At 40.5% G+C, this 14,310-nt stretch overlaps 1 protein-coding gene across 3 annotated transcripts in view; it reads right to left on the bottom strand.

Moving 5' to 3' along the window:
* The window catches only part of FAF1 (Fas associated factor 1), a 497,713-nt gene that overhangs the window by 25,693 nt on the left and 457,710 nt on the right, over positions 1–14,310 (bottom strand). Inside the window, exon 19 of one of the 3 annotated variants that reach the window (XM_070780362.1) lies at positions 12,709–12,836. The exons of the other annotated variants lie outside the window; for them this stretch is intronic. Within the exon in view, the coding sequence (XP_070636463.1) occupies positions 12,709–12,836 (128 nt within the window). The remainder of the gene's footprint in view (positions 1–12,708; positions 12,837–14,310) is intronic. 3 annotated transcript variants of the gene reach the window in all.

The following is a 14,310-nucleotide window of genomic DNA, read 5'->3' as shown; positions in this document are numbered from 1 at the left end:
CATACTGTTCATGGGATTCCAAGGCAAGAACACTGAAGTGGTTTGCCATTCCCTTTTCTAGTGGACCAAATTTTGTCAGAACTCTCCACCATGACCTGTCTGTCTTGGGTGACCCTGGCATGGCTCATAGTTTCATTGAGTTAGACAAGGCTGTGGTCCATGTGGTCAGATTGGTTAGTTTTCTGTGATTGTGATTTGAAAAGAATGAAAATCCAAGGAGCAAACATCTTTTAATTACATGGCTGTAGTCACTATCCACAGTGATTTTGGCAAAAAATTCAAAACAAAAATCACTAATGCCTTGTATTAGAATCCTAAATCCACAAATTCTAATGGCCCAGACCTGACTTTAACCTAAAGTCAAAAACCTGACTGTCTGCTGTGAGCAGTTTCAACATCAGAACGTACTGCAAGTGCTGAACTGCAATTAAGCATAGGTTCAATGAACAGGACTCTGACTCTGGGACCACTGGAGATTTACGATATCTCTGGGTAGGGCCTCAAGTTGTGAAACATATGAATGTTGTCTATACCATCTGGGTCACATACAAATGCCAACATTAAAGGGTTTGTTTTTTGATCGGACCATGCAAAATCAAGCTGCTGATGGGCTTATATCTGATACGGAGACGGAACTATCACAAACAGTGTGACCTCCTTGCCCACTCCTGACAGAATGGACTCCTGACTACCTCGGGGGACATCTCATTGCTGTTGACTTGTGTTCAACTTCCCAGAAGAGTTGTAGTGTGCAACAATGGACTAATAAATAGCCTGACTCTGCTTCTCTCACTTTCTCTAGGAGCACACAACTTTGAAAGACAATTTGATTATTAAATGCTACTGTTTTCAGAAAGGGATTGATCTTTTCCAGGCTGCTCATGGGATAAATGAACAGGACAAAAGAGTGGGAGGTTATATAAAGTCATCTTGAAAATTTTTCGTAATTCAGGATTTTGTACTAACCAAACCCTAAACATGACATGCCTTTCTGGTTTAGTTGTATAAAAATGATATTCTGTAAAAATCTTTTTTCCCTGTTGCATATACAGTCCTTCCTAAGGAAGGGTCTGGTGAGACCAGGGGATAGTTTTTAAAAAAGTAAAATTATGACTGCTGAGACACAACAATTTTACAAAGGAGGGAGAAAGCATTAAAGGTCTTTGCTTTTAAAAACTGTTCCTGGATGTTTCCCCTTCTTCCTAAAGGAAAACTCTCCATGCTGCCTTTCCAAGCTGCTGCAAGTGCTTTGAATTCAAACTGACTGCTGAGTCTACAATCACACATGACAGTGGTGACTATGAGACAGTAAGGGGTGGTCTCAGCTCCATACATTCCAAACAGAATGTCTCCAGATGCCATCTACACTCAGGAGGTGAATGAACCGGTGTCACGGATAAGCAAAACTGTTTGAGACTGCCTTAGGCAGTCCCTCTGAAACCAAGGGCTGAACTAAATCACTGAGAACCCAGCAGTGGGAGGTATCACAGTGGGCCCAACTAACGCCATGTCCTGCTTGGGGTGCTCTAACACTTGTAAGCTTTGTTTCCCATGACTGTCCTCTGTGATTGCACTTCTGGTGTGTACCTGGATATTGTGACACTGCCTCGTCCCTGGAAGGAGCTTCATGTCAGCTTCAACTAGCTAGTTGTGCTGTACCTGAACTGATGCCTTGGGCCAGGTGAGAGAAAGGGTTAACACATAAACTTAAGGAGGAATCCATCTGGCTTTCTTAGACAGACTATAATGGTTAATGGGATTTGTTTTAAGTGGCTAAGTCCAGGATCCCTAAAAAGCATAAATAATTGAGATCAACAACTATTGGTTTTTCTCAGCCTGTGTGTAGGTTCCTACTGATCATAATTTTTCTGTAAAGATGCTTCGGACAGGAGCAAAGGGTGATCTGTGCAGAGTTAACAGAGCAGGCCCAACTGCTATTCTTTGAAAGGTTTGCTTACAAGGTCGGCCTTTGGCTGGTGTCTGGGAACTTGGCTTTTAGGGGCGTTCCCATTATTCCCAGAACTGGTAAGAGTAGCTCACTAATGTTACTTAAATGGTTTGTACAAACAATATAGCTATGCTAAACACCTGCTTTCCTTATCAGATTCTGGAATTTTTGTATGTACCAGGCAGAGGGTCCTTATGTAATCAGGCCCCTATTAAGCCCCTAAAAAGCTTCAGATTGGTGACATTTCACATGTGCTGTCCCGAATCACTGCTGAGGCAATGAAGCTCATCCTATGTGACTCCAGTGACAGAGGACCCTTGGAAGAAGCTTTGCCCGATTTTCTCTGACTTGGCCCCATGTGCTCTTTCTCTTTGCTGATTTTGCTTTATATTCTTTTGCTATAATAAATCACAGCTGTGACTATGAGTATGCTCAATTCTGTGAGTCCTCCTAGAATATCACTGAACCTGGAGGTAGACCCTGGGGACCCTCCTGACACATTATATGAAAAAGTTTTCCATTTAGGATAAAAAGCATAGGTTTTGGATGTTCAAGTCCCAATTATGTCAGTTACCACATATATGACCCTGGAAATAATACTAAATGTCCTGTAGCCTCAGTTATCTTATTTGGAAAACAGAGCCACTATCTATGCTTTAGGGTTTGTATAAAGATTGAGAGAATACTTTCTAAAGTGTCTAGCACAGCATAGCACATTAATAATTATTATTATCCTTGACTGAGTGAAAACTGGAAAAGGCTGTAAGAACTGAAGAGATCACCAAATCAGGCATAAACATTTCAAAGAAAACTTTCACATTAGCATCCACTCACTTTCAGAAGGCTCAGACCCAGCTCATCTGAAACTAAAGTAAAAAACTGTACCAATACTTTTTACTAAAAACCTCTCTGGTGTTTAGTCACATTTCCATGCAGTTCTAACTAAGAGGATTCTGCTTTATGAAAACGGTGGTGTGGAAGGAGGAGAAGAGAATATACTTCCTTAAAGGAAAGTCTGACTAAAAGTGACATGGTGTGGTTTCATCCGACACACGGTGCCTTGCCCAGGAGGCACGCCCATGGTGAGCTATGTCACTTCTTTCCAGCGTAAGCTCTACATATCTTAAAGCCTCACATATCCTGAGTACCTACTACGTGCCATGTCCGTGCTCTCAAATCACCTCATTTAATTTTTAAAACTGCTCTATAGGTGGCTATTATTATCTACCTTCTTACATGTGAAGGAACCAGTTTATAGAGGTTATGTGATGCATCCAAGGTGCACCTGATAATTCACTCCTTATACTACAGAATGATGCCATCTCCCGCATTGTGACTGCCAGTGCTCAGAAAACATTTTTCCTACACCAGGGGAACTACAATAAACAGTGGACTTTCTTCCAAGGAAGGGCCTGTTATAACCCAAGTGACAAAGTGCAGGTCACCCTCATATTAAGGATGAGAAATGTGTCTAAAAAATTTATCTTTTAAAAGTTAGAGACAGGTCAAAGGCAATGACTTGCTGGAGATGGATCAAAGAAACTCAGCATTACCAAATCAAATGGCATGGCCCTCTGAGGTCTACCAAGTGTTCTCATTATCACTTTTGATCTTATCATCACAGTGTATCTGTGAAGATGCACATTATCCTCTCTTGAAAGATGAAGTAACTGAAATATAGAAAACAAATGACTTACTCAGTGTAACTCAGCAAATGGACAGAAGTGCCAACATGAGAATGAAGATCTGTCTGACTCCAAGTACAGAAAAGGGAGGAAGAGCTGTGGAACCATTTATCACAATACTTACAGTCTAAGCATTAGACTTTACATACCTACAACCGTCTCTCTAATTTCCCCCTGTTTAGTTGCATTTTTATCAATCTTATTTTAAGTATTGTGACATCCCCTGACTATTCTTCTGGCTTCAGTCTTTCTCCATGTCAATTCATCTCTCCAAAGTGCCAGTGAGATATGTAAGAAAAAGAATAAGGACCCTCATATTTAATTTCCAGCTCTGCCACTCTCTGGCTATGTAATCTTGGTCAAAACACTTAAAGAATTTCAGTTTCTGTATCTGTAAAATAGAGATAATATTTGCCTGCTTGATATAACATATTCTGGACCTGGGTTTTTAACTTGGTTCTTTATGCCTTTAATTTTTTTCAATTATAAAGTAATGATAATAGCAGTCTCATAGGGTTGTTGTAAGGATTCAATTAAATGATACCTGTCCAGTGCAGAACATAGCTGCCCAACACGCAGTGGGAACTCACACAGTGGTAGACAGCATTATTATTACTTCACAGGTTGTTTGTCTGCTTTATTCAATAGAAAGTTATTTACTGAGTATCAATTAACTTCCAGGTACTGTTCTAGGTGCCAGGTATACAACAGTGAACAAGTAAAGTTCCTGCCTTCAAAAAGCTTTCCTTCTGGTAGGGTGTAGACAATAAACAAGTAAATGTCTATTATTATCTATATAAGATAGTGATCAGTTCAGTGTAGGAGGAAAAAAAGCAGGCTAAGAGGCATAGGGATTGCCATTCTGGCAGCTTAGGGAAGGTGGGGACAGAGAAGAGGGAAGGAGAACTGTTTTTTTTTTTACGTAAGTTGGTGAGAAAAGGCCTCAATGGAAAGGCAGTATTTGAGCAGAGATCTAAAGGAAGTAACAGCATGGGTACTATGGATATCTAGAGGAAGAAAATACAAGTGCAAACACCCAAAGTGGGAAAATGTTTCATGGTTTAAACAAACAACAAGGATGCCAGGGTGACTGCAAAAGATTGAGTGGGGTCAGAGGAATGCCAAGGAGTCGCATCAGAGAGGGCCTTTCAAAAACTCATAACTAGATGGGATGCCATTATAGGGTTTTGAAAAGAGAAATGACATGATCTGCCTTATATTAAAAAAAACAAAAAACAAAAAAGCTGTTACTGTTTTTCAGAAAAAGAGACTGAAAAGGGGAAGGTGCACGGGTGGAGGCAGAATGGCCAGTTAGGACACCATTACAGTAAACTAGACAAGAGGTGACAGTGACTTGGACTAACATTTATTTGCAGAAGCAGTGAGAAGTAGATTCTGAATGTATTTTGAAGGTAAAATCAACGAAATTTGCTCATGAGATGGACAGCAAAATGAGAGAAAGAGAAATCAAGGATGAATCCGAGGTTTTGGGACTAAACAAGAAGAGTGAAGTTTCATGAGATAATGTCATTTAATGAGATAAGGATGACTATGAGAGAAGCAGTTTGGGGGAGGAGGAAATCAGGAGTTTAGTTTTGATTTAATTTGAGATGCCAGTCAGACATAAAGTGGAGATGTTGAGCAGGTAGTTGTACGTATAAACATCTGGAGTTTAGGAGAAAGCCTGGGCTGGAATATGCAGCTGTACCTGTATACAAAGCATTTGAAACTACAAGATGAATGAGATCACTTAGATATTGAGCACAGACAGACAGAGATCAGAGATTTGACACTTACTGAGCACCTACTATGTGCCAGGGAATGTGAATTTATACATTATGGAGTAATGTAGGGGTAATCTTACATTGAAGATAACCGTGACTACCAAGTCTTTCCTTTGTTCAACAATCTACTCATGGAATAAGCTCCCTTTCCTGATATTTGAGGTTTTATATAACCCCCCCATCAGTCTTTTCTCAGAACTTTATAATACAAACTCCATATTTCAATCAATCTGTTCTATGCTCCGATGCCTAGCCATGCCTTGAACTTTCCAACATTAGCTTCTTTCCTCAAGCTGGCTCATGGCATGCAGAATGTTCTCCCTCTATCAACCTACCAAAAATCCTATCATCTTAAAATTTTGTTTATCTGCTTCCTCCTTTACAAAACTTTTCTTGGTCATCCAGGCCAGCTCTGACTTCTTTTGCCCTTTTAGTCTGAAATACTCTTAGGACTTACTATGTAAATCGCACTGTGAGGATTATATTTATAGGAGAGGTGAGAATATTCCCAAAGGAAGGACTGTGCTCCATTCCTTAGCACTTAGCACAGTGCCTGGATAAACAGAGTAAGAAACATAACTAAGTGTATATTTTAGCTACATCTGGCTGTGACTCAGGAATAAAAATTACAAGGATAATATAAAGAAATCAGAGATAATGAAACTTACCCAAAATGTATAAAACTGGGCTTCATTTACACATCAGAAGCATTTTTTTGACCATAAACTATCTCACTAATTCATTCCTTACTTGGCTCAAGAGGCAGGAGAACAGTCTCTAGAATCATACACACTTAGGTTTATATTCAGTTTGGATATTTACTATGACATTGGGCAAGGTGCATAACGTATTTTGTGTCTGAGGACTATATGAATACTGACCTTTAGATCAGTATTAAATGATAATGGATTAAATGGATTAAATGATAATGCACACAAAATTGGGAAAGGAGTACATCAAGGTTGTATATTGTAAGCCTGCTTATTTAACTTATATGCAGAGTACATCATATGAAAATGCTGGGCTGGATGATTCACAGGCTGGAGTCAAGATTGCCAGGAGAAGTATGAACAACCTCAGATATGCGGATGATACCACTTTCATAGCAGAAAGTAAAGAGGAACTAAAGAGCCTCTTGATGAAGGTGAAAGAGGAGAGTGAAAAAGCTGGTTTAAAACTCAACATTCAAAAAACTAAGATCATGGCATCCAGTCCCATCACTTCATGGCAAATAGATGGGGAAGCAGTGGAAACAGTGGCTGAGTTTATTTTTCTGGGCTCCAAAATCATTGTGGATAGTGATTGCAGCCATGAAATTAAAAGACGTTTGCTACTTGGAAGGAAAGTTATGACCAACCCAGACAGCATATTAAAAAGCAGAGACATTACTTTGTCAACAAAGGTCCGTCTAGTCAAGGCTATGGTTTTTCCAGTAGTCATGTATGCATGTGAGAGTTGGACTATAAAGAAAGCTGAGCACTGAAGAATTGATGCTTTTGAACTGTGGTGTTGGAGAAGACTCTTGAGAGTCCCTTGGACTGCAAGAAGATCCCAACAGTCCATCCTAAAGGAGATTAGTCCTGGGTGTAAATTGGAGGGACTGATATTGAAGCTGAAACTCCAATACTTTGGCCACCTCATGCGAAGAGCTGACTCATTTGAAAAGACCCTGATGTTGGGAAAGATTGAGGGCAGGAGAAGGGGACGACAGAGGATGAGATGGTTGGATGACATCACTGACACAATGGACAGGGGTTGGGGTGGACTCCAGGAGTTGGTAATGGACAGGGAGGCCTGGCGTGCTGTGGTTCATGGGGGTAGCAAAGAGTCGGACACAACTGAGCGACTGAACTGAACTGAAACTTACCTAAGGAGACAAAAAAACTGTACACAGAAAATTATAAGACACTGATGAAAGAAAGCACAGATGACATAAACAGACGGAGAGATATTCCATGTTCCTGGGTAGGAAGAATCAATATTGTGAAAATGACTATACTACCAAATGCAATCTACAGATTCAACGTGATCCCTATCAAATTACCAAGGGCATTTTTTACAGAACAAGAACAAAAATTTCACAATTCATTCAGTTCAGTTTAGTTCAGTCAGTCATGTCTGACTCTTTGTGACCCCATGGATTGCAGCATGCCAGGCCTCCCTGTCTATCAGCAACTCCCAGAGTCTACTCAAACTCATGTCCATTGAGTCAGTGATGCCATCCAACCACCTCATCCTCTGTCGTCCCCTCCTGCTCCTGCCTTCAATCTTTCCCAGTATCAGGGTCTTTTCCAATAAGTCAGTTCTTCGAATCAGGTGTCAAAAGTATTGGAGTTTCAGCTTCAGCATTAGTCCTTCCAATGAATATTCAGGATTGATTTCCTTCAGGATGGACTGGTTGAATCTCCTTGCTGTCCAAGGGACTCTCAAGAGTCTTCTCCAATACTACAGTTCAAAAGCATCAATTCTTCAGCGCTCAGCTTTCTTTATAGTCCAGCTCTCACATCTATACATGACTAATGGAAAAACCATAGCCTTGACTAGACGGACCTTTGTTGACAAAGTAATGTCTCTGCTTTTTAATATGCTGCCTAGGTTGGTCATAACTTTTCTTCCAAGGAGTAAGTATATTTTAATTTCATGGCTACAGTCACCATCAGCAGTGATTTTGGAGCTCCAAAAAACAAAGTCTGTCACTGTTGCCACTGTTTCCCCATCTATTTGCCATGAAGTGATGGGACAAGATGCCATGATCTTAGTTTTCTGAATGTTGAGCTTTAAGCCAACTTTTTCACTCTCCTCTTTCCCTTTCACCAAGAGTCTCTTTTAGTTCTTCCTCACTTTCTGCCATAAGGGTGGTGTCATCTGCATATCTGAGGTTATTGATATTTCTCCTGGCAATCTTGATTCCAACTTGTGCTTCATCCAGTCCAGCATTTCTCATGATGTACACTGCATATAAGTTAAATAAGCAGGGTGACAATATACAGCCTTGATGGACTCCTTTTCCTATTTGGAACCAGTCTGTTGTTCCACGTGCAGTTCTAAGTGTTGCTTCTTGACCTGAATACAGATTTCCCAGGAGGTAGGTCAGGTGGTCAGGTATTCCCATCTCTTGAAGAATTTTCCACACTTTGTATGGAAACATCAAAGATGTTGACTAGCCAAAGCAGTCTTGAGAAAGAAGAATGGAGCTGGAGGAATCAACTTTCCTGACCTCAGATTATATATACTACCAAGCTACCGTCATCAAGACAGTATGGTACTGGCACAAAAACAGAAATATATACAAATGGAACAAGATAGAAAGCCCAGATATAAACCTACACACCCATGGGTACCTTATTCTTAACAAAGGAGGCAAGAATATACATTGACAAAGCCAGCCTCTTCAATAAATGGTTCTAGGAAAACTGGACAGCTACATGTAAAAGTATGAGATTAGAACACTTCCTAACACCATACACAAAGATAAACTCAAAATGGATTAAGGACCTAAACGTAAGACCAGAAACTATAAAACTCTTAGAGGAAAACATACATAGAACACTCGATGACATAAATCAAAGCAAGATCCTCTATGACCCACCTCCTAGAGTAATAGAAATAAAAACAAAAGTAAACAAGTGGGACCTGATTAAACTTAAAAGCTTTTGCACAGGTGAAAGCAAGGTGAAAATACAACTGTCAATGGGAGAAAATCATAGCAAATGAAACAACTGACAAAGGGTTAATTTCCAAAATATACAAGCTGCTCATACAACTCAATGCTACAAAAACAAACAACCCAATCAAAAAATGGGAAAAAGACCTAAACACACATTTCTCCAAAGACATACAGATGGCTAACAAAAACATGAAAAGATGCTCAACATTGCTCATTATTAGAAAAATGCAAGTCAAAACTATAATAAGGTATCACCTCACACTGGTCAGAATGGCCATCATCAAAAAGTCTGTAAACAATAAATGCTGGAGAGAGTGTGGAGAAAAGGGAACACTCTTGCACTGTTGGTGGGAATGTAAATTGATACAACCCTATGGAAGACAGTATGGAGATTCCTTAAAAAACTAGGAATAAAACCACCATATGACCCAGCAATCCCACTCCTAGGCATATACCCTGAAGAAACCAGGGTTGAAAAAGACATATGTATTCTACGTTCATTGCAGCACTATTTACAATAGCTAGAACATGGAAGCAACCTAGGATGTCCACTGACAGATGAATGGATAAAGAAATTGTGGTACATATACACAATGGAATATTACTCGGCCATAAAAAGGAACACATCTGAGTCGGTTCTGATGAGGTGGATGAACCTAGAACCTATTATACAAAGTGAAGTGAGTCAGAAAGAGAAAGATAAATATCGTATTCTAATGCACATATATAGAATCTAGAAAAATGGTACTGAAGAATTTATTTTCAGGGCAGCAATGGAGAAACAGACATAGAGAATAGACTTATAGACATGGGGAGAGGGGAAGAGAGAGTGAGATGTATGGAAAAAGTAACATGGAAACTGACATTACCCTATGTAAAATAGATAGCCAATGGGAATTTGCTGTATGGCTCAGGACACTCAAATAGGGGCTCTGTATCAACCTAGAGGGGTGGGATGCGGAGGGAGATGGGAGGGAGGTTCACAAGGGAGGGACTATATGTATACCTATGGTTGATTCATGGTGCAGTTTGACAGAAAACAACAAAATTCTGTAAAGCAATTATCCTTCAATTAAAAAAAAAAAAGCGAGACATTACTCTGCCAACAAAGGTCTGTCTAGTCAAAGCTATGGTTTTTCGGTAGTCATGGATGGATGTGAGAGTTGGACCATAAAGAAAGCTGAGTGCCCAAGAATTGATGCTTTTGAAGTGGTGTTGGAGAAGACTCTTGAGAGTCCCTTGGACTGCAAGGAGATCCAACCAGTCAGTCCTAAAGGAAATCAGTCCTGAATATTTATTGGAAGAACTGATGGTGAAGCTGAAACTCCAATACTTTGGCCACCTGTTGTGAAGAGCTGACTCATTGGAAAGGACCCTAATGCTGGGAAAGACTGATGGCAGGAGGAGAAGGGGATGACAGAGGATGAGATGGTTGGATGGCATCACCAACTCAAAGGACACGAGTTTGAGTAAGCTCTGGGAGTTGGTGATGGACAGGGAGGCCTGGTGTGCTGCAGTCCATGGGGTCACAAAGAGTTGGACATGACTGAGTGAGTGAACTGAACTGAACTAGATGCAGAAATAATATTATAACCTACTAGATACTAGTTGCATTCCATTCCACAGTCATAGTTCTTATTCTCTGAGTCTTGATTACTTAGAGATACTAGAAAATCTCAAATTAGATACGGTGATGTAAAGTGTCTGGAGGGAATGGAACAAGCTCAGCACTGCAACTTTCCTGCATTTCATTGATTCGATGCTTCATCTTACTTTACCATGAAATCAATGCTTTTAAGATATAGGTAGTTAAATGGCATTAAGGTTTTTCTTCTGGTTCTCTTTTTTGGTTTATTTGTTTGTTTTTAATCAAACTCAGTCTAACTCAGGGTCTTTTCCAAGGAGTCAACTCTTCACATGAGGTGGCCAAAGTACTGGAGTTTCAGCTTTAGCATCAGTCCTTCCAAAGAACACCCAGGACTGATCTCCTTTAGGATGGACTGGTTGGATCTCCGTGCAGTCCATGAGACTCTCAAGAGTCTTCTCCAACACTACAGTTCAAAAGCCATCAATTCTTCAGCACTCAGCTTTCTTCACAGTCCAACTTTCACATCCATACATGACCACTGGAAAAACCATAGCCTTGACTAGATGGACCTTTATTGGCAAAGTAATGTCTCTGCTGTTTAATATGCTATCTAGGTTGGTCATAACTTTCCTTCCAAGGAGCATGCATCTTTTAATTTCATGGCTGCAATCACCATCTGCAGTGATTTTGGAGCCCCCAAAAATAAAGTCTGACACTGTTTCCACTGTTTCCCCATCTATTTCCCATGAAGTGATGGGACCAGATGCCATGATCTTTGTTTTCTGAATGTTGAGCTTTAAGCCAACTTTTTCACTCTCCTCTTTCACTTTCATCAAGAGGCTTTTAAGTTCCTCTTCACTTTCTGCCACAATTCTCTGAGCCAGGTATTATTATTCTCTTTTAAAAGTGAAAAAATAAAAGTTCAGCAGGGCTAAGTAAGTTGCTCAATGTCATAAAACAAGTATGTGATGAGGTGGGATTCAGATACAGGTCTAACTACCACTAAAATTTTTATTAAAAGCATGACTTTTAACTAATCTATTTCATTTTCATTCACCCAACTCTCTGTGAAAGGCTCAGGTCAAATTCATTTCCTTTATGAAGTCTTATCATTGCAGGCTGAAATTACCTATCCTTCCAACTGTTTGTATGATTCGTAATGCAGTTTGCTTTACATATGTGTTTTTACTAGAATGTGAACTCTTTAAAAGAAAGTGAAGTCGCTCAGTTGTGTCCGACTCTTTGTGACCCCGTGGACTGTAGCCTACCAAGCTCCTCTGTCCATGGGATTTTCCAGGCAATAGTCCTGGAGTGGATCGCCATTCCCTTCTCCAGGGCATCTTCCCAACCCAGGGATCGAACCCAGTCTCCCACATTGTAGACAGACGCTTTTACCATCTGAGCCACCAGGGAAGTCTGAACTCTTTAAGGTCAGTAACAATTCCTTTATTTCTGTGTCATTATGTCTGGTATGGAGGCTGGCCGAATGGTTGCTCAGCAAATGTTTTACTCTATGAAAGAATGAATAGAAGAATGAAATGCCAGTAACCTATTTTTATTTCCATATGGTGGTAAATAGGACATCCTTTTTTAATTTAAATTTATTTATTTTAATTAGAGGCTAATTAAACACATGTACACGTGTTCCCAATCCTGAACCCCCCTCCCAAAACCCTCCCCATACCATCCCTCTGGGTCATCCCAGTGCAAGTCTAAAGTCATCCAGCAGTAGCTTGTGGATACAGACTGTTAAGTCTGACAAGGGTAAGAACTATGCCATTGTTTTTTAATACTGTGTTCTCAGTACTGAGCTTAGTGCTTGGTGCTTAGTGTAGTAAAGGGAGATGGGGGACAGAGGAAGGAATCTGTTTACCCTAAATTTGTAAGGCTTTCCTCCCAGCTCATTTAAACAAATCTTCACTGTGTGGGGGACTCATAGCTACAGATCTAGAGGAAGAGATGTTCTTGGGACAAGAATGGGGGCTATGTGATTATGCAAGTGGCAAGGCACACAGGTCACCAGTCCTGAAGCTCACCTGTCATCCCCATCTTCATTTAGAAGAAGTCTGCACTCATCTGATAAATAGTAAGACCTCACATTCCAGTTGCAGGTGGATACGAATAGGGTAAAGAAGCAAAGGACAGGAGGCAGGAAGGAGAAGAGCTGTGGGATTAAGAAAACAAAAAATGGAGGGAAGAGTGAAAACAAGGAGGAGAGGGTAATAAGGGTAAAATGGGATTGGAAAGAAGATGGAGGGGTGGGAAAGAAAGGAGGCGAGAAAAAGGAAGAGGAAGGCTGGGGGATGCTGACAACTTTGCACTGAGTGGCGCCAGACAACTGCAGAGGGCAACGGGGAGCCGGCAGGGATCCCTTACTCCAATTCCAAGGCAGGGTGAGGAACAGTGGGGGGCAGTGTCATTCTTCAGTATTTAGACTCAATTACCTCACTGCCTGGGTATGCCTGAGTAAGGCAAATGGGCCAATGATGTTCATATGGCTCTAACATACTGATGAGGTAGGGCCTAATGATGGCAGCTCTGAAATGAATATTACTTGTTCTCTTAGTAAGTGTCATTAGCAAAATGGAAGACAACACAACTAAACAAACAACTCAGTGTTCTCAGCATCTTGACAATCAGCTTCTCCCAGGAAGGCCTGTGTCTGCTGCTATTTTTGGTTGTCCCACAGCACTCAGTTCAGTGGTATACCCAGCAGACATTTAGTAAATAGTTGGGACAGCTGGGAAATCTTAACATGAAGTATTGTTTTGATTGGGGGGATAGGGGGAGGGGCGCAGAAAAATGTTTAACAGGTCCTCTGGTGAGAAACCCGTCTCTGCTTTGTGGAGAAAAGGCTGAAGACACAATAAGACTTCTAGAGTTAAGCCATGTTATTTGTTATTAAAAAGGCAAGGTCTTAAGATGTGCTTTTTAACAGTCTTTAGTTTGGCTGTAATTTAAGATGACTTTTACAAATTAGATCCTAATCCTTGCAGACACAGATGGCTGTTACAGAATAGCCTTGCAAAAACACTAGTCATTCGACTTGAAAGAACATTCAGAGAAGGATGAAGGGCCATTAACTCTCATCCCACCCCTAGCTCTAGGAGGTCTAATGAGTCCTGGGTGGGCTTTTTGGGTTTAGGTGTGGGTCTGGAATCTGGGTGGGCCTATGGCATCTATTCTCATTTGGAACAGTCTCTCTAGTTCACTCTGGAATCAGGGATTTAGGATCAATCAGACTTGAGGTCATTAACACTTGACAACATTAACTTGAATGCTTATGTGTGAGTCATTATGCTGGTAACCTCATGGGAGATAGATACGAACATGATATGAACAGTCTCTGTAAATAATTACAGAACAATAGGACAAATCCTCTGAGAGAGGAATGTATAGTCTAAACTGCACTGGATACATAGGTGAGGAGCTTAAGAGAAGGGGAAGGCTTCCCAGAGGAGGTGACATTTGAACTAGGCATTAAAAGACAAGTTCAAATGGGTCAGGAAAAGTGGGAAGGGTAGATATTCAAGGAAAAGAGAACAAAGTATATACAAAAGCACAAAGGCATGACAGTCTCTTGTGTCTTTAGTGAAAAGTGAGCAATATCTATCTCCTGGTGACAGAATTAAGTAAGG

This window comes from Bos indicus, chromosome 3 (assembly GCF_029378745.1).
Source record: "Bos indicus isolate NIAB-ARS_2022 breed Sahiwal x Tharparkar chromosome 3, NIAB-ARS_B.indTharparkar_mat_pri_1.0, whole genome shotgun sequence".
NCBI classification, from domain to species: domain Eukaryota; kingdom Metazoa; phylum Chordata; class Mammalia; order Artiodactyla; family Bovidae; genus Bos; species Bos indicus.
The sequence above is the reverse complement of the archived record's forward strand: the minus strand, read 5'-3'. Positions and strand labels throughout refer to the sequence as shown.